Here is a 21,146-nt window from a genome sequence, read left to right as displayed (position 1 = left end):
GACATGTATTTTGAAGGCGACCCGCAAATTCCACTATTATGGCTCATCGTTATTGTGGCTGTAGCTTCACGCTGAGAGACACAGAGGGTCGTTGTTGTGTTATAGCGGAGAATAATAATAAGACACTATCAGATAGGCCAACAAGTGATATATGTTTCAGTAAGATTGGATTTTTAGCATTTATAGCAATGGTTATCAACTGTACTGCAGGGATGGAACGTAAGTCGCAGAAAATTGAGGTTGTGGTGGCACATGCAGAGTGGTATTTGGGTGTGCGAGACGACATAAGAAGAGTTACAGGGTGTTATGTGGTGGTGTCCCATCCTTTCAGGTTGTTGGCATGAGGCAGGGCTAAATAGATTTAAATAGTGGAGTAGGATGGTGCTATTTTTATTTACAATTTTTGCGAGTGTAGTGTTAGATGGTAGGGTATTTGTTTATTTTTTCAAGCAAGTATAAGGGAGTTGTACTCCAGTCTAGTAGGTGGCGGTAATGCAACATATTGGATGACAACCGACGTTAAACCTCATCGAAGAAAGAACTCTCAGCGGCCGTGTACACACTGTATGCTGTCAGTGGTCAGGTAAGACTAATGAGAAAGCTTAGTGATTATTTGACTAATTTGTGAGTGTCAGTCTGCCGAGAAGATATGGGTCCACGGCCCTGAGCATGTAGCCGGGTAGAGTCTCTGCCGAGAGCGGGCATGATATGAGAAGCTCTCTGGTGTAAGTATTTTCGTAGTGGAGAAATTCATGTAGACAGGATTTACATGGTCTCGCTGCACATTACTAATTAGCCAACTGGACAATGCTAACGTGACCTAGCTAGCTTGCTAAGTATGCTAACGTTGTCATATAATATGGGACCTCAACATAAAGATGAGCTGCCAAGGCTGTTGCTTCACTCCCAAGTTAGTTATCTGTATATATACAGTTATTGATTGTCTGTGAAGGACAGTTGAGAGAACATTCCTTCCTGGATCTGAGGGGGGAAAGTGGTAAACCCCGTCACATGACAGTCAGCCGAGACCGACACACATGCCGCGTTCATGAACAAGAAGTCTGAACTGGGAACCTCGGAAATGTCAGACTTGCTAACTGGTTGAGTTGTAACGCAGGTTTACAAACGTTATGTCTCTCGATGAGGCTGAAATGATATTTCGGCTTGGAAAAGTTATATATTTTCAGGAGTCGGGTAATTGGTTAAGGAAGGAGGATTGGAGGCAAAAAGAGAGGATGTTGAAAAGACTGAGGGATGCAGAGGATAGGTTTGAATCTGTTGAAGGTAGCAATAACAATAACCCTCTGTATGTCGAGGATGATTGGTGTCAAGTTCAAACAGAGTGAGTCGGACCCCAGTTTGAGTTTTGGAGGTGAAATGGAAGGGGTAGAAGTAGGGTTGCACATTTTGAGGAATATTCAGAGTTGGAAAAGAAGGGGTAGAAGGTGTTGTGAGGAGCTCGAAGCTCGAGCCCTGCATTGATGGACATGGTTATGGTAAAGATACATTTGGTCCAGTAGGAGTGAGATTTTTGACGAGGTTGGAACCAGTCCTTTTGTCCTGTATTAGCGGACTGATATAGATGTTTTCAGCGCAGGATATACATTTTTTCTGCATCCCCCCTCCTCCCCGTCAGGAAAATAAGTCCCACCCCCAAATTATTTCCCGCGGCTGTGTGTAAAGGTGGATCAATTTAAGTTGAAAATTCGTGGTGTTTGTGCGATGTGGAGCGGGATGAAACAAGAGGTGACAGTCTGTTCTTCTGAGATTTGATTCGGAGTCTTTACCTGACAAAGTAATGTTAGGATAAATTAGTTATACTGTTAAAGCTGTTATGCCGAATACACTGCAGAGTTACAGGTGTCGCGTTTATGGGCATGTTGCAGAAGTGTGTAGGAGGGAGATTCCAAGATGTGGGAAGTGTGCAGGAGGACACATTTCGGTGGAAAAAGTTGTGTAGAGGTGCCCATGTTGCAGGGGATCTGCGGTGTCCTGTGTGAAAGAGGCAGGATGAGGTGGCCAGGGTCAGAGTAGTGCAGAAGATGTCCTATGCTGAGGCAGTGAATAAGGTAGAGGAGAGTGGATCAAGGGTGAGGGATTCTGAGGATCCCTGTGAATAGTAGATCTGGTCCAGAATAGAGGGATAGGCAAATGAGTGATATATGTTTAAGTAAGGTTGGCTTCTTAGCATTCATAGCAATGGTTATCAACTGTACCGCAGAGATGGAATGTAAGTTACAGAAAATAGATGTTGTGGTGGCAGCTGCAGAGAAGTACTTGGGGGTACAAGATTTTACTTCAGAAGAGTTACAGGGTGTGTTGAGTGGTAGTGTCCCGTCCTCTGTCGTTGGCCTGGGATAGGATCAGATAGGGTTCAGGAAGTGGAATAAGGTGGTGGGTTTTAATGAGTGTAGGGTAATAAAACATTATATTTAGTATTTTTATTTAAAAAAAATCCCATTTCCCCTTTTCCCATTTTGTATCACAAAATGTAATGGATTAAACTATAGTTCAATTGGGGGCGGTAATGCAACATATTGGATGCCAACCGCCGTTAAACTCCATGAAGAAGAATGCTCAGAAGCAGCTATGACGTTAGCTACCTTTCATTGCTGACAGATGGTGAAAAGACAGAACGGGTAGAGCGGTTAGTTACTGCATTCTGCTGTCAGGGAGAGAGAGCTCCATTAGCAATATCCCTTTGTCTCTGTCTCTCTCACTCTCTCACTCACTCTCTCACACACACACACAAACACACAAAAAAAATGTAATTGAAAGAGCTTTATTGGTATGGGAATCATATATTTACATTGCCAAAGCAAGTGAAATGGATAATAAACCAAAATGAAATAACCAATCATAAATGAACAGTAAACATTACACTCACAAGTTTCAAAAGAATAGAGACATTTCAAATGTTATATTATGGCTATATACTCTCCCTTATTTTACGTTTTATTTTTTTTATTTCACCTTTATTTAACCAGGTAGGCTAGTTGAGAACAAGTTCTCATTTACAACTGCGACCTGGCCGAGATAAAGCAAAGCAGTGTGACACAAAAATACAACACAGAGTTACACATGGAATAAACAAACATACACTCAATAATACAATAGAAAAAATCTATATACAGTGTGTGCAAATGAGGTAGGATAAGGGAGGTGAGGCAATAAATGAGCCATAGTGGCGAAGTAATTACAAATATAGCAATTAAACACTGGAGTGATAGATGTGCAGAAGATGAGTGTGCAAGTAGAGATACTGGGGTGCAAAGGAACAAAATACATAACAGTATGAGGATGTGGTAGTTGGATGGGCTATTTACAAATGAGCTATGTACAGGTGCAGTGATCTGTGAGCTGCTCTGACAGCTGGTGCTTAAAGCTAGTGAAGGAGATATGAGTCTCCAGCTATAGGGATTTTTGCAGTTGGTTCCAGTCATTGGGAGCAGAGAACTGGAAGGTAAGGCAGCCGAAGGAGGAATTGGCTTTGGGGGTGACCAGTGAAATATACCTGCTGGAGCGTGTGCTATGGGTGGGTGCAGCTATGGTGACCAGTGAGCTGAGATAAGGCGGGGCTTTACCTAGCAAAGACTTATAGATGACCTGGAGCCAGTTGGTTTGGCAACAAATATGAAGCGAGGGCCAGCCAACGAGAGCATACAGGTCGCAGTGGTGGGTAGTATATGGGGCTTTGGTGACAAAACGGATGGCACTGTGATAGACTGCATCCAATTTGCTGAGTAGAGTGTTGGAGGCTGTTTTGTAAATGATATCGCCGAAGTCAAGGATCAGTAGGATACTCAGTTTTACGAGGATATGTTTGGCAGCATGAGTGAAGGATGCTTTGTTGCGAAATAGGAAGCCGATTCTAGATTTAATTTTGGATTGGAGATGCTTAATGTGAGTCTGGAAGGAGAGTTTACAGTCTAGCCAGACACTTAGGTATTTGTAGTTGTCCACATATTTTAGAGAAATATGTAGACGAGGTACGGAGAAGGTACAGTGGGATTCGAAATGATCGGTGATCTGTTTGTTAACTTGGCTTTCGAAGGACTTAGAAAGGCAGGGTAGGATAGATATAGGTCTGTAGCAGTTTGGGTCTAGAGTGTCTCCCCCTTTGAAGAGGGGGATGATCACGGCAGCGTTCCAATCTTTGGGAATCTCAGACGATACGAAAGAGAGGTTGAACAGGCTAGTAATAGGGGTTGCAACAATTTCGGCAGATCATTTTAGAAAGAGAGGTGTTTCCTAGCCTCAGTGCAGTGGGCAGCTGGGAGGAGGTGCTCTTATTCTCCATGGACTTTACAGTGTCTCAGAACTTTTTGGAGTTTGTGCTACAGGATGCAAATTTCTGTTTGAAAAAGCTAGCCTTTGCTTTCCTAACTGCCTGTGTGTATTGGTTCCTAACTTCCCTGAAAAGTTGCATATCGCGGGGGCTATTCGATGCTAATGCAGTATGCCACAGGATGTTTTTGTGCTGGTCAAGGGCAGTCAGGTCTGGAGTGAACCAAGGGCTATATCTGTTCCTGGTTCTACATTTTTGGAATGGGGTGTGCTTATTTAAGATGGTGAGGAAAGCATGTTTAAAGAATGACCAGGCATCCTCTACTGACGGAATGTGGTCAATATCCTTCCAGGATACCCGGGCCAGGTCGATTAGAAAGGCCTGCTCACTGATGTGTTTTAGGGAGCGTTTGACAATGATGAGGGGTGGTCGTTTGACCGCAGACCCATTACGGATGCAGGCAATGAGGCAGTGATCGCTGAGATCCTGGTTGAAGACAGCAGAGATGTATTTGGAGGGCAGGTTGGTTAGGATGATATCTATGAGGGTGCCCGTGTTTACAGATTTGGGGTTGTACCTGGTAGGTTCATTGATAATTTGTGTGAGATTGAAGGCATCAAGCTTAGATTGTAGGATGGCTGGGATGTTAAGCATGTCCCAGTTTAGGTCACGAAACGGCACAAGCTCTGAAGATGGATGGGGGGCAATCAATTCACATATGGTGTCCAGGGCACAGCTGGGGGCAGAAGGTGGTCTATAGCAAGCGGCTATGGTGAGAGACTTGTTTCTGGAAAGGTGGATTTTTAAAAGTAGAAGCTCAAATTGTTTGGGCACAGACCTGGATAGTAAGACAGAACTTTGCAGGATATCTCTGCAGTAGATTGCAACTCTGCCCCCTTTGGCAGTTCTATCTTGTCGGAAAATGTTATAGTTAGGGATGGAAATTTCAGGGGTTTTGGTGGTCTTCCTCAGCCAGGATTCAGACACGTCTAGGACATCCGGTTTTGTGGAGTGTGCTAAGGCAGTGAATAAAACAAACTTAGGGAGGAGGCTTCTAATGTTAACATGCACCAGAGGAACAGAGGAGGAGTAGGAGACAGACAAACAAAGGTATGGTAGGATGTGAATACATTTGAGGTAAACCTATGCATTGAGTGAAGATGAGAGGGCTATATCTCTAGAAACATCATTTAAACCAGGTGAGGTCAACGCATGTGTGGGAGGTGGAGCTAAAGGGTTATCTAAGGAGTATTGAGCAGGGCTAGAGGCTCTACAGTGAAATAATGCAATAATTACTAACCAAAACAGCAATGGACAAGGCATATTGACATTAGGGAGAGTCATGCGTAGCCGAGTGATCATAGGGGTCCAGTGAGTGGCTCAGGCGGGCCGGAGACATGGCGATTCAGGCAGCTAGCGGGCCGGGGCTAGCAAGCTAGTAGAAGGGCCTTAGTGGTACGTCGTGACAGAAGAAGTCAGTAGTAGCCCCCTCGCACTGTAATGTCAAGCTGTTTTGAAATCAACAAAGAATGAAAAGGCTGTTGTTTTGTTTGTTTGTCAATAAGGGTGTGTGCAGGGTGAATACGTGGTCTGTCGTACGGTAATTTGGTAAGAAGCCAATTTGACATTTGAGGAAATGTAGGAGTCTGCTGTCAATGATAATGCAAAGGATTCTCTCTCTCTCTCTCTCTCTCTCTCTCTCTCTCTCTCTCTCTCTCTCTCTCTCTCTCTCTCTCTCTCTCTCTCTCTCTCTCTCTCTCTCTCTCTCTCTCTCTCTCTCTCTTATTCATTCCTCACTCACTCATTGTGTGTGTGTGTAGGATGAGTGTGAAGCAGTGTCTCGAGGGTCAGGTGTACTCGGTGCCTCTGATCCAGTCAGACCTGAGGAGGGAGGAGGCTGTTCACCAGATAGCAGATGCCCTGCTCTACCTAGAGACCATCTCTACTGACATCTTTACCAGGTACACACACAACAGAGATCGAGGAGTATAAGTCGTCCAATAAGAGCATGTGCTACATGTGTTGTTTGGTAGCTAAGATCCTCCTGATAATTCCTTACATATTGATTGATTCCATGCCAGCGGGAGTGGAAAATATTTTTGGTATCTCAGATTGTTCTGGGAATTCTCACACGGAAACTTCATTGGCAGGAAGGATGTTCAACATGGTTTTTACGTTTGTATCACAAACCATTTTTGAGAAAATCATGATGAAAGTGGCCGTTTTAGGCCCTTTTTAGACCTACACATGCCTCCTGTTAGATCTGTGAACTGTACACGATAAAGACAATATATTGGTGTCATTATACAATGCGCTTTCAAATATGAACTATGTCTAGATTCTGAAATATGTTTTCTTACATTGAGTTATTCAACATAAAAATATATATATCTCAACCTTTTTTGATTTTGCTTATTTTTAGACATATTGCTTGGAACAATATACTTTTCAAACACATCACATTTCCATAGTGGGCTCTCTGGTACTTTTAATGATATGACCCATCTTCTACATAGAAATGTAAAGTGGTTCCTCCTTTAAAAGTTGTGTCATACTGCAGCACATCTTGCGGGCTGCTGCAGAATTCTATGGCACGTTATTTAATTGTCAGCCAGTGTTACCATTAATGCTAGTTGGTGCTAGTTTGACCACCAGAGGGCATCTTTGAGAAGCATTTGATAGCCTTCAATAGTGGCTGTACTAGAGAATTTAAAAGCTTTTTTGTAAGAACATCATATATGGGATTGATTTTAAGAAATTTAGCTTAATTAATTTGATTAATATTATGGTGTTTCTTTTCCAAGAAAAACTAAAAAACTAAACCTTCAGGGTTTCCGTTAGGGTTGAATGGAAAAAATGGCGCTGTACAACGTGACGGTCGGGAGTAGACTACAGTAGTAAGAGCATAGCATTCTAACTTCAATATACTTTTAAAATAAATAAGACCTACACCACTTTTAACAGCACATTACTCAACACTAGTGAGAGTCATGTCGCCTACGGTAGGCCTACAGTATATTGAAAAATATTTTTTTCAATGATGTGACTCTCCGCCAATAATTACATTTAGAGGATTGGAGTATTCTAAATTAATATCTAAGGGGCATTTTCCATTACGACAAATCTGATCTGTGAGAATATCTGAGGGGCTTTTATAAAATGTAAAATTAATTAATAGTAATAATAATAATCGCTTTGTTTAAAAAAATAACAATATTTTGGAGATGATTTCGTCACCTAGAATGAGATAGAAAAAGGCCATTCTTGGCCATGGGGTGAGACATGCTCACTAATTTGTAAATAAAGCCAGTTTGTTATTCAGAATGTATTTATTTCTGTGTGTGTGTAGGGTATCTGAGAGTGTAGAGCGGAATCGCTGTCAGCTGCAGAGTGTGACAGATCGGATCAGGCTGGCCCAGGCCCGCGTCGACAAGATCAAAGGCAGCAAGAAGGCCACCAAGGTAACACGCTTCGCACACAAAATTGCATATATCTGCAAAATAGATTACTCACAATACTTTTGAGTACTACGAGATTTTGATGTGTGTGTGTGTGTGTGGGTGACAATGTGTAGGTGTTCTCCAGTGCTAAGTATCCAGCTCCAGATCGTCTCCAGGATTACTCCTCCATCTTCAGTGGAGCCACAGACCCCGCCTCCCAAACACGCCCCCGATACCACATACAGGCCAAACTACGACCCCTTGATGACAAGGCCCTGCAGGTAACACACACAAACACATAAATAACCAAAACTTTATTTGATCATCTGCAAAACATTACAGTACAAAGAGGTCAAATCAAACTTTGTTTGTCACATGCGCCCCGATTACAGCAAGTGTAGACCTTACTGTGAAAGGCTTACTTACAAGCCCTTAACTAACAGTGCAGTTCAAGAAGAGTTAAGAAGATATTGACCAAATAAACCAAAGCTAAAAAATAATAAAAAGTAACACAATAAAATAACAATAATGAGGCTATATACAGGGGGTACAGATACCGAGTCAGTGTGCGGGGGTACAGGTTAGTTGAGGTAATTTGTACATGTAGGTAGGGGGGAAGTGACTATGCTTAGGTTATAAACAGCGAGTAGCAACAGTACAAAACAAATGGGGGGGGGGGGGGGTGTCAATGTAAATAGTCCGGTGGCCATTTGATTAATTGTTCAGCAGTCTTATGACTTGGGGGTAGAAGCTGTTAAGGAGCTTTTTGGTCCTAGACTTGGCACTCTGGTACCGCTTGCCGTGCGGTAGCAGAGAAAACAGTCTGACTAGGGTGGCTGGAGTTTCTGATAATTTTATTGGCTTTCCTCTGACCCTGGACGGCAGGAAACTTGGCCCCAGTAATGTACAGATGCCGAGCAGGCGGTGATGCAACCGGTCAGGATGCTCTCGATGGTGCAGCTGTAGAACTTTTTGAGGATCTGGGGACTCATGCCAAATCTTTTCAGTCTCCTGAGGGGTGAAGGTGTCGTCGTGCCCTCTTCACAACTGTCTTGGTGTCTTTGGACCATGACAGTTCGTTGGTGATGTGGACACCAAGGAACTTAACTCTCGACCTGCTCCACTACAGCCCCGTCGATGTTAATGGGGGCCTGTCCAGGCCCACCTTTTCCTGTAGTCCACAATGGTGATGTTGGAATCATGTTTGGCCACGCAGTCGTGGGTGAACAGGGAGTACAAGAGGGGACTAAGTACACACCCCTGAGGGGCCCCAGTGTTTAGGATCAGTGTGGCAGACATGTTGTTGCCTACCCTTACCACCTGGGGCGGTCCGTCAGGAAGGCCAGAATACAGTTGCAGAGGGAAGTGTTTAGTCCCAGGGTCCTTTAGCTTAGTGATGAGCTTTGTGGGCACTATGGTGTTGAACTCTGAGCTGTAGTCAATGAACAGCATTCTCACATATGTGTTCCTTTTGTCCAGGTGGGAAGGGCAGTGTAGAGTGCGTCATCTGTGGATCTGTTGGGGCGGTATGTGAATTTGAGTGGGGTTAGGGCAGTGGTTCCCTAACTTTTTATAGTCCAGTACCCCTTCAAACATTCAACCTCCAGCTGCATACCCCCTCTAGCACCAGGGTCAGCGTGCTCTCAAATGTTGTTTTTTGCCATCGTTATAAGCCTGCCATACACACACACACACACACACACACACTATACGATACATTTATTAAACATAAGAATGAGTGAGTTTTGTCACAACCTGGCTCGTGCGAAGTGACAAAGAGCAATTATAGGACCAGGGCAAAAATAATAATATAATAATAATCAATAATTTTGCTCTTTATTTAACCATCTTACTTATAAAACCTTATTTGTTCATTGAAAATTGTGAATAACTCATCACAGGTTAATGAGAAGGGTGTGCTTGAAAGGATGCACATAACTCTGCGATGTTGGGTTGTATTGGAGAGAGCCTGTCTTTAATCATTTTCCACACACAGTCTGTGCCTGTATTTAGTTTTCATGCTAGTGAGGGCCGAGAATCCACTCTCACATAGGTACGTGGTTGCAAAGGACAACTGTGTCTTAACAGCGCGATTTGCCAAGGCAGGATACTCTTAGCGCAACCCAATCCAGAAGTCTGGCAGTGCCTTCTGATTAAATTAAATTTTCACAGAACCACTTGTAGCAATTTCGATGAGGCTCTCTTGTTCAGATATCGGTAAGTGGACTGGAGGCAGGGCATGAAAGGGATAGCGAATCCAGTTGTTTCTGTCATCCTTTTCGGGAAATTCATCCATTTCGGGAGTTCATTTGCACACAAAAAAATCATACAATGATGGAAAGACCTGTGTCTTGTCCTTGTTAATGCAGACAGAGAAGAGCTCCAACTTCTTAATCATAGTCTCAATGTTGTCCCGCACATTGAATATAGTTGCGGAGAGTCCCTGTAATCCTAGATTCAGATCATTCAGGTGAGAAAAAACATCACCCAGATGGCAAGTTGTGTGAGAAACTCATCATCATGCAAGCGGTCAGACAAGTGAAAATTATGGTTAGTAAAGAACTTTAAGCTCGTCTCTCAATTTAAAAAAAAATGTGTCAATACTTTTCCCCTTGATAACCAGAGCACTTCTGTATGTTGTAAAAGCGTTACATGATCGCTGCCCATATCATTGCATAGTGCAGAAAATACATGAGAGTTCAGGGGCCTTGCTTTAACAAAGTTAACCATTTTCACTGTAGTGTCCAAAACGTCTTCCAAGCTGTCAGGCATTCCCTTGGCAGCAAGAGCCTCTCGGTGGATACTGCAGTGTACCCAAGTGGCGTCGGGAGCAACTGCTTGCATGTGTGTTACCACTCCTCTATGTCTCCCTGTCATGGCTTTTGTGCCATCAGTACAGATACCAACATTAGCAGCAGCTACGTTTGGCTACATACGGATCGTTAGTGGAATTCCCGTGAGAGAGTAATGGTTAATGTGATTGGATGTTAATTATTTGACTAGGCTACCTGTGTTTGACATTGTGTTGTTATTTTGCTGAACACTAAATGGTTTAATTTTATTTTTGGCAGTGAAACGCAGCTACTCAGGCGAGGAAAAAAAAATCTAATGTATAGCCCCGTTGGAAAATATAAATGGACTATTTGAAAATGTGAAGATAGATGTCGCCTCCTACCTACCAGACCTGCCAGGCATTGCACCGAGTTTGGGAATACCTGGTCTAGGGTATCCGGGAGGATGCTGTTGATGTGAGCCTTGACCAGCCTTTCAAAGCCCTTCATGGCTACCGACGTGAGTGCTATGGGGCAGTAATCATTTAGGCAGGTTACCTTCGCTTCCTTGGGCACACGGACTATGGTGGTCTGCTTGAAACGTATAGGTGTTACAGACTCGGTCAGGGAGAGGTTGAAAATGTCAGTGAAGACACTTGCCAGGTGGTCCGCACATGCTTTTAGTACACGTCCTGGTAATCCGTCTGGCCCCGCGGCTTTGTGAATGTTGACCTGTTTAAAGGTCTTGCTCACATCGGCTACCAAGAGCGTTATCATTCAGTCATCCAGAACAGCTGGTGCTCTCGTGCATGCTTCAATGTTGCTTGCCTCGAAGTGAGCATAAAACGCATTTAGCTCGTCTGGTAGGCTCACGTCACTGGGCAGCTCGCGTCTGGGTTTCCCTTTGTAGTCCATAATAGTTTTCATGCCCTGCCAAATCCGACGAGCGTCAGAGCCGGTGTAGTAGGATTCAATCTTAATCCTGTATTGACGCTTTGCTTGTTTGATGGTTCGTCTGAAGGCATAGCAGGATTTCTTATAAGCATACAGATTGCTGGACACAGAAAGCACTGTCTCCTCCTCAGCTAAAGCTGCCCATTACAGTTGATATATGTATAGTTTAAATGCACAGCATTATAGCAGTATAGGCCTAGCTGTTTAGATAAATTAAATATGACCATGCCTTTTTGGCTTTCACTCACAATATACACTACTGTTCAAAAGTTTGGGGTCACTTAGAAATGTCCTTGTTATTGAAAGAAAAGCATTTTTTTTGTCCATTAAAATAACATTAAATTGATCAGAAATACAGTGTAGACATTGTTAGTGTTGTAAATGACTGTTGTAGCTGGAGATTTTTTACGGAATATCTACATAGGCGTACAGAGGCCCATTATCTAGGCAGAGTTGTAAAAAAAAGAGCCATATCTCAGACTGACCAATAAAAGATTAAGATGGGCAAAAGAACACAGACACTGGACAGAGGAACTCTGCCTAGAAGGCCAGCATCCCGGAGTCGCCTATGGACTGTTTACGTTGAGACTGGTGTTTTACAGGTACTATTTAATGAAGCTGCCAGTTGAGGACTTGTGAGGCATCTGTTTCTCAAACTAGACACTGATGTACTTGTCCTCTTGCTCAGTTGTGCACCAGGGTCTCCCACTCCTCTTTCTATTCTGGTTAGAGCCCGTTTGCGCTGTTCTGTGAAAGGAGTAGTACACACCGTTGTACGAGATCTTCAATTTCTCGCATGGAATAGCCTTCATTTCTCAGAACAAGAATAGAATAGTTTCAGAAGAAAGTTATTTGTTTTTAGCCATTTTGAGCCTGTAATCGAACCCGCTTCTTTAATCAGCACTACAGTTTTCAGCTGTGCTAACATGATTGCGAAAGGGTTTTCTAATGATCAATTATCCTTTTAAAATGATAAACTTGGATTAGCTAACACAATTTGCCATTGGAACACATGAGTGAAGGTTTCTGATAATGTAGATATTCCATACAAAATCAGCCGTTTCGGTTACATTAAAACATTTACGTAATTTAGCAGACTCTCTTATCCAGAGCGACTTACAAATTGGTGCATTCACCTTATGATATCCAGTGGAACAATCACTTTACAATAGTACATCTATATCTTTGGGGGGGGGTTAGAAGGATTACTTTATCCTATCCCAGGTATTCCTTAAAGAGGTGGGGTTTCAGCTACAATAGTTATTTACAACATTAACAATGTCTACACTGTATTTCTGATCAATTTGATGTTATTTTAATGGACAAAAAATGTGCTTTTATTTAAAAAACAAGGACATTTCTAAGTGACCCCAAGCTTTTGAACGGTAGTGTACATTCTGCTCCACTCAGCCGTACAGCTGAGTCCACAAGTATTTAACAGCTGCATAGACAAACCTGGGGGCTGAGGTGATGGGTTTAGACCTGGCTGAGAGACACCTACCGCTAGTTAGGCTCTGACCTGACTTGACCTGCATGAGGACAGACCTGTTCTGACCTGGGGACATGAGGCCCTGACTAAAACTACCCTCAGGAAACTACTGTGTGCATGTAGTGGTGGAAAAAGTACTCAATTGTCATACTTGAGTAAAAGTAAAGATGCCTTTTAGTAGAAAATGACTCAAGTAAAAGTGAAAGTCACCCAGTAATATCCTTCTTGAGTAAAAGTTTTAAAGTAGAGTGGTGGAAAAAGTACTCAATTGTCATACTTAAGTAAAAATAAATTCTACACATGAAATTCCTTATATTAGGCAAACCAGAAGGCACAATGTTCTTGTTTTTTTATTTACGGACAGCCAGGGGCCCACTAAAACAGCAGTATTTGTGTTTAGTGAGTCCACCAGATCAGAGGCAGTAGGGATGACAACATGTTATATTGACAGGTGTATGAATTGGACCGTATTACTGTCCTGCCTGAGCATTTGAAATATATTGAGTACTTTTGGGTGTCAGGGTATTTTTACTTAGTTACTTTACACCACAGTTGTGTGTGTTTGCACCTTAGCTCAGCAGTGAAGTTGTGCGTTATTGATAGTGAACACCCCTGAGATCTCCCTCGCTGCCGGAATCGAAAACTTCCAGGAACAGTAGTATTTTGTCCTGTGTGTGAGAGAGGGAGAGAAAGATGTGGAAAACAATATTTCCTGTGTGCTTCCCTGGCTCAGAGATGTATTATTTATGAAAACTCATGCGCTGCAGAGAGAGAGAGAGAGAGAAATAGACAGAGGCTGCTGACGAAAAGGGAACGAGTGGGAGTTATTCATGCGGTTTGGAGTCTGGTTGTGTGCAGACTCCAAACCACAGGGTATTTGAATCCGTATCTCTCTCTTTTGCCTGCAAGGCTGTCTCTATCAAAAGCTACTACTGTAACTATTTTTTATATTTGTTTTTTATTTAATATTATTATTTTATTTTCTATTTTTTTCTATTGTGTTATTGACTGTATGTTTGTTTATTCCATGTGTAACTCTGTTGTTGTTTGTGTCGCACTGCTTTGCTTTATCTTGGCCAGGTCACAGTTGTAAATGAGAACTTGTTCTCAACTAGCCTACCTGGTTAAATAAAGGTGAAATAAAAAATAAAACACTTTCTTTGTTCAAAACAGAGGTGCAAAGCTAATGCATGTTTGTCTGGTGGCCATTTGTGTTTTTAAAGAAAAGTAGGTTCTTACCAGACTCATTTAATATTGGTCTTCTCTTGTTTTACGCCCCCTGTCTCTATATCCACCTCTAGGAGAAGTTGTGTTATTACCCGGTGTGTGTGAGCAGTAAGAAGCGTTCGGAGGATGAGACCGAGGAGGGCCTGGGCGGTCTGCCTCGAAACATCTCCTCTGTCAGCTCCCTGCTGCTGTTTAATACTACAGAGAACCTGTTAGTACACACACACACACACACACACACACACACACTCACTCTAACACACACTCCTCTAACTGTTTGTGTATGTGTTTAGGTATAAGAAGTATGTGTTCCTGGACCCCCTGGCGGGGGCGGTGACTAAAACACACACCACCCTGGAGACAGAGAAGGAAGAGAAACCATTTGACGCTCCGCTATCCATAACCAAGAGAGAACAGCTGGAGAGACAGGTACACACACATCGTACACACACATCGTACACACACTCCCTTACATGTGTTCACTGGAGGCCTGAAAGATTATTTCAAAGGGCCTTGCTAACAGGTTAAAGTGTACCCTTGAATTAGGACACTTTCTCTCTCCCTTCTTCTCTCATTCTCTCTTCATCTGTCCCCCTGTAGACAGCAGAGAGTTACTTCTATGTTCCAGACCTGGGTCAGGTCCCAGAGATAGATGTCCCCTCCTACCTACCAGACTTGCCAGGCATCGCTGACGACTTGTCCTACAGTCAAGACCTGGGGCCAGGCATCGCACCCTCTGGACCAACACACACCTTCCCTGAACTACCGACCTTCACTGGGGAGGACATGTCTGGTACACACGCTGTTTCTGTTGTGTGGATTATACAGAAGTTTCCCTGGAAATCGGTCATGTCAACTGACGGAACTGTTTCTATTGATTGATGTTTGTTTGTGTTACAGGTTCTCAGTTCCAAGTTGCAGTCCCACCTCCTCCGCCTCCTCCCCCACCAGAGCCCACACACACCCCCGCCCCTCCCCCTGGTCTCCCCCCTCCCCCACCTCCTCCCCCACCTCCTCCCCCACCTCCACCTGCAGACAGCCCTGCCGACCCCAACCGCACTCGGAGCACAGGTACCACACACACACACTACATACAGTACATTCGGAAAGTCTTCCAACCACTTCACTTTTCCACATTTTGTTACGTTACAGCCTTATTCGAATATATATATATATATATATAAAATCCTCATCAATCTACATGCAATACCCTATAATGACAAAGTAAAAACTGTTTTTTAGACATTTTTGCAAATGTATTAAAAATAAAAAAACTGAAATAACATTTACATAAGTATTCAGACCCTTTACTCAGTACTTTGTTGAAGCACCTTTGGCAGTGATTACAGCCTCAAGACTTCTTGGGTATGACACTACAAGCTTGGCTCACCTGTATTTGGGGAGTTTCTCCCATTCTTCTCTGCAGATGCTCTCAAGCTCTGTCAGGTTGGATGGGGAGCGTCGCTGCACAGCTATATTCAGGTCTCTCCAGAGATGTTCGCTCAAGTTCGAGCTCTGGCTGGGCCACTCAAGGACATTCAGAGACTTGTCCCGAAGCCCCTACTGCGTTGTCTTGGCTGTGTGCTTAGGGTCGTTGTCCTGTTGGAAGGTGAACCTTCGCCCATATTTGAGAACCTGCTCCAGAGCGCTCAGAACTTTATCAAGGGTCTGTCTGTACTTTGCTCTGTTCATCTTTCCCTCGAGCCTGAATAGTCTCCCAGTCCCTGACGCTGAAAAACATCCCCACAGCATGATGCTGCCACCACCATGCTTCACCGTAGGGAGGGTGACAGGTTTCCTCCAGACGTGACGCTTGGCATTCAGGCCAAAGAGTTTAACTTGGTTTCATTTGACCAGATAATCTTGTTTCTCATGGTCTGAGAGTCCTTTAGGGGCCTTTTTGCAAACTCCAAGCGGGCTGCATGTGCCTTTTACTGAAGAGTAGCTTCTGTCTGGCCACTCTATCATAAAGGCCTGATTGGTGGAGAGCTGCAGAGATGGTTGTCCTTCTGGAAGGTTTTCCCATCTCCACAGAGGAACTCTGGAGCTCTGTCAGAGTGACCATTGGGTTCTTGGTCACTTTCCTGACCAAGGCCCTTCTCCCCCGATTGCTCAGTTTGGCCGGGCGACCAGCACTAGGAAGACTTTTGGTGGTTCCAAACTTCTTCCATTTAAGAATGATGGAGGCAAGTGTGTTCTTGGGGACTTCAATGCTGCAGAAATGTTTCTGTACCCTTCCCCAGATCTGTGCCTTGACACAATCCTGTCTCGGAGCTCTACGGACAATTCATTTGACCTCATGGCTTGGTTTTTGCTCTGACATGCACTGTTAACTGTGGGACCTTGTATAGACAGGTGTGTGCCTTTCCAAATCATGTCCAATGAATTGAATTTACCACAGGTGGACTCCATTCAAGTTGTAAAAACACCTCAAGGATGATCAATGGAAACAGCACCTGAGCTCAATTTCGAGTTTCATAGCAAAGGGTCTGAATACTTATTTCTGTTTTTAATCAATTTGCAAAAATTTCTAAAACCCTGTTTTAGCTTTCTCATTATGGGGTATTGTGTGTAAATTGATGAGGGAAAACAATTATTTAATACATTTTAAAATAAGTCTGTAACGTAACAAAATGTCAAAAAAGGGAAGGGGTCTGAATCCTTTCCGAATGCACTGTATGTAAGTATACACACACACACACACACACACACACACACACACACACTCCTCTCTAACTGTGTGTTTACGTCCAGCTCCTGTAGCGGGGGCTCCCAGTGAGGTGGTTGAATCAAACAGCCGGGCCAGTCTACTAGAGTCCATCCGCAACGCTGGAGGCATCGGCAAGGCCAAACTACGCAACATCAAAGAACGCAAGATGGAAAAGAAGAAACAGAAGGAACAGGAACAAGGTAAGATAAAAAGAGGGGGAGTGAGAGGGGAGAGGTGGTGGGGAGAGGGGAAGAAGAAGAATAGAGGGAGAGGAAAATAAACAGATTGCCGTTGGTTGAGTGTCTTGGTTTTCCAGTTGAATAACAAGCGAGAGATCAGTCTTGAATCTGGTGACTCTTTGAGAACATGTAGCACCAACAGAGCAATGCTACAGGCTTCCAGTTCTTTAACTTACAGAGCATATTTGGGACATAGTGTTACACACTGCTTTCTTACTGTGTTCTCCCTCCCTCTCTCTCAGTGGTAGCAGCAGCCAGTGGAGGAGACTTCATGTCAGATCTTTTCAATAAGTTGGCCATGCGAAGGAAAGGTGAGAACATCCCTCTCCCTGCCTGTCCTCCCTCCTTTGCTCATCTCCCCTGGGTTATTGTCGCAAAGGCTCTGATAATGGTGTAGAAGTATTCCTGTCTTGGTGATCGTGGTGTGTGTGTTTCCTAGGTATCTCTGGTAAGGGTCCTGGAGGCGGGGACTCTGGGGAGGGCCCAGCTGGTTCTGGCAGCGCATTCGCTAGGATGTCCGATGTAATCCCGCCTCTTCCTGCCCCCCATCAGCCAACCGCTGAAGATGAGGACGACTGGGAGGCCTAACAACTGAGACTAGCCAATCAGAACCAATGGAACTCTGAGCACATATCGGGAACGCCACTGGTTTCTTTGCGGATTATATGATTGTTTGACCATAGTGACGTGGTCCCTACGTTTTGCAATCAGCCACACTTCCAGTGTCTGCCATGTATTTGACCCAGGTGTATTCTATAGTTCGGTGACTCCCTCTGCTGGCTTTCTGTAGTTCTGATCAACACACAGGAACCATCATGGACTGATCTTTACTGAGAAAATGAAAGGACAAACAACTACAGGAGAAAAGTCAGACCTCATCTCAGCATTGTAAAGATGTTTAATAAAGTAACATGTAAATATTACATCATGTGTAACACCACACTAAAGTAGCAGAACATTTCAATCAGAATGTTAACACATTTCATTCAATAAATGGCTTTTTGCATTTAAAAACAAAAGTCAGTGGAGAGTTGACTGATCTGTACTGCTGGAGAGGTGTGTGAGACAGACAGAGCCTAAACCTACAGTGCCTTCAGAAAGTATTCACACCCCTTGACTTTTCCCACCTGTTGTTACGAAGTGGGATTAAAATGGATTTAATTGTCATTTTTTTGTCAATGATTACACAAAATACGAAAAATAAAACATCTTAAATAGTTAGGTAATTCAACCCCCTGAGTCAATACATGTTAGAATCACCTTTGGCAGCGATTACAGCTGTGAGTCTTTCTGGGTAAGTCTTAAGAGCTTTGCACACCTGGATTGTACAATATTTGCACAATATTCTTTTAAAAATTCTTCAAGCTCTGTCAAGTTGGTTGTTGATCATTGCTAGACAGTCATGTACAGTAAGTCTTTTCAAACCAAAACTAGGCCACTCAGGAACATTCAATGTCATCTTGGTAATCAACTCTGGTGTATATTTGGCCTTGTGTTTTAGGTGATTGTCCTGCTGAAAGGTGAATTTGTCTCCAAGTGTCTGGTGGAAAGCAGACTGAACAAGGTTTTCCTTTAGGATTTTACCTGTGCTTAGCTCTATCCCGGTTCCTTTTATCCTAAAAAAACTCCCTAGTCCTTGCTGATGACAAGCATACCCATAACATGATGCAGCTACCACCATGCTTGAAAATATGAATAGTCATACGCACATCCTTAAAAACATAGGTGCAGGGCTAACAAAGAATACTAGTACAGAACAAGGCCTGCACACTGTTGAAGCTCCCAATTTCAGTTTTATTGACAACGTTATGATCAAAAACGGATCTTCGACTTTTGGTCTTAACTTGTTTGATTTGCCCCAAACATAACGCTTTGTATTCTGGACAAAAAGTTATTTATCTTGCCTCATTTTTTGCAGTTTTACTTTTATGCCTTATTGCAAATAGGATGCATGTTTTGGAATATTTTTATTCTGTACAGGCATCCTTTTCACTCTGTCATTTAGGTTAGTATTATGAAGTAACTACAATGTTGTTGATCTACCCTCAGCTATCTCCCATCACAGCCATTAAATTCTTAACTATTTGGCCTCGTGGTGAAAACCCTGAGCGGTTTCCTTCCTCTCCGGCAATTAGAAGGACTCCTGTATCTTTTTAGTGACTAGGTGTATTGATACACCATCCAACGTGTCATTAATAACTTCACCATGCTCAAATGGATATTCCATGTGCTTTTTTAAATGTTTACCCATCTACCAATAGGTGCCCTTCTTTGCAAGGCATTGGAAAACCTCCCTGGTCTTTGTGGTTGAATCTGTGTTTGAAAGGAATACCTAGGATAGGATAAAGTAATCCTTCTAACCCCCCCCCCCCCTTAAAAGATTTAGATGCACTATTGTAAAGTGGTTGTTCCACTGGATATCATAAGGTGAATGCACCAATTTGTAAGTCGCTCTGGATAAGAGCGTCTGCTAAATGACTTAAATGTAAATGTAATGAAATTCACTGCTCGACTGAGGGACCTTACAATTATCTGTATGTGTGGGGTACAGAGACGAGGTAGTCATTTAAAAAATCATGTTAAGCACTATTATTGCACACAGTGAGTCCATGAAATTTGTGACTTGTTAGCACATTTTTACTCCTGAACTTATTTAGGCTTGCCATAAAGGAGTTGAATACATGACTAAAGACTCAATCTCAATTTAATCTATTTGAAATTCAGGCTGTAACAAAATGTGGAAAAAGTCAAGGGGTGGGAATACTTTCTGAAGGCACTGTGCTATATATGCTTCAACGAGTGTGTGTGTGTGTGTGTGTGTGTTTTTGATAAAAACATCCCTCCAATTGAAAAGAGAGACTCTTGTCCAATCAGAAGTCCTGGCTCCAGGCTGAGAGAGGTGAAGCAGCTTAACTTTTTGACAAGGGGTACACACCTGGCCGCACTCTTTCCCCTTCACCTTCCTCTGATAGCTGCTGCTGTTGCTTTTTCTTCTCCATGAAGAGAGAGAAGTGTTGGGTCAGAGAGGTTCTGTGCTCCAGGGTTGTGCTCTACAGGAGTGCGTGTGTGACTGTGTGTGTGCGACTGTGTGTGTGTGATTACCCATCGCAGGCCAGCGAAGGCAGGGCCGAAGCTGGCGTGTGTGCTCTGATCTAGTCGGGGAGTTTGGCCAGCGTTGCAGGTTGGGAGTAGTGTCGGTCACACAAAATAATACAAGCATAGTCTCTGTGATGACGAGGAGAGGAAATTTTCATCCCCAGAACATTGATTAGGGGTACAGATTGATTGATTAGGCCAAGGGTATACATACCTTGAGATATATACTGAACAAAAATAGCACAACATGCAACAATTTCAAAAATTTTACTGAGTTACACTTCATATAGGGAAATCAGTCAATTGAAATAAATTCATTAGGCCCTAATCTATGGATTTCACATGACTGGGAATACAGATATGCATCTGTTGGTCACAGACACCTAAAAGAAATCAGTACCTGGTGTGGCCATCATTTGCCAAATACAGTGCGACACATCTCCTTCACATAGAGTTGATCAGGCTGTTGATTGTGGCCTGTGGAATGTTGTCCAACTCCTTTTCAATGGCTGTGCAAAGTAAAAAAATATTGGCGGAAACTAGAACAAGCGGTTGTCTGGTGAGTATGCAGACCATGGAAGAACTGGGACATTTTCAGCTTCCAGGAATTGTGTACAGATCCTTGCGACATGAGGCAGTGTATTATCATGCTGAAACATGAGGTGATGGCGGCAGATGAATGGCACGACAATGGGCCTCAGGATCTCGTCACGGTATCTCGGTGCATTCAAACTGCCATAGATAAAATACAATTGTGTTTGTTGTCCGTAGCTTATGCCTGCCCATACTATAACCCCACTATGGAGCAAATCGCTCGCCCACTCGACGCCATACACACTGTCTGCCATCTGCCCAGTACAGTTGAAACCGGGATTCATTCGTGAAGAGCACACTTCTCCAGCATGCCAGTGGCCATCGAAGGTGAGCATTTG

The 21,146-nt window shown here is 43.3% G+C and overlaps 1 protein-coding gene across 2 annotated transcripts; it reads left to right on the top strand.

Annotated features, from left to right (window-relative positions):
* Nucleotides 1–478: 478 nt before the first annotated feature.
* On the top strand, nucleotides 479–18,137 carry LOC106573431 (WASH complex subunit 1). 2 transcript variants are annotated; one of them, XM_045697079.2, is made up of 11 exons: nucleotides 479–583; nucleotides 6,109–6,249; nucleotides 7,638–7,749; nucleotides 7,863–8,009; nucleotides 14,244–14,380; nucleotides 14,463–14,598; nucleotides 14,770–14,962; nucleotides 15,070–15,240; nucleotides 16,924–17,079; nucleotides 17,361–17,429; nucleotides 17,558–18,137. In XM_045697079.2, exons 1-11 carry the CDS (start codon nucleotides 507–509, stop codon nucleotides 17,704–17,706), a joined length of 1,488 nt encoding a protein of 495 aa, XP_045553035.1. In that variant the 5' UTR covers nucleotides 479–506; the 3' UTR covers nucleotides 17,707–18,137. The 2 variants fall into 2 exon arrangements, with proteins under 2 accessions (XP_045553035.1, XP_045553036.1); XM_045697080.2 differs by having other exon boundaries at nucleotides 545–725.
* Nucleotides 18,138–21,146: the final 3,009 nt, after the last annotated feature.

This window comes from Salmo salar, chromosome 16, assembly GCF_965601325.2.
Source record: "Salmo salar chromosome 16, fSalSal1, whole genome shotgun sequence".
Classification (NCBI taxonomy): Eukaryota; Metazoa; Chordata; class Actinopteri; order Salmoniformes; family Salmonidae; genus Salmo; species Salmo salar.
The sequence above is the reverse complement of the archived record's forward strand: the minus strand, read 5'-3'. Positions and strand labels throughout refer to the sequence as shown.

What these genes read in the sequence shown, in the direction of transcription:
- LOC106573431 (XM_045697079.2), top strand. Translation starts at nt 507, where the DNA reads ATGACAACCGACGTTAAACCTCATCGAAGAAAGAACTCTCAGCGGCCG. An exon ending in TTTAATACTACAGAGAACCT is followed by an intron (nt 14,381 to 14,462) that starts GTTAGTACACAC and finishes GTATGTGTTTAG; the next exon opens with GTATAAGAAGTATGTGTTCC. An exon ending in GAGAACAGCTGGAGAGACAG is followed by an intron (nt 14,599 to 14,769) that starts GTACACACACAT and finishes GTCCCCCTGTAG; the next exon opens with ACAGCAGAGAGTTACTTCTA.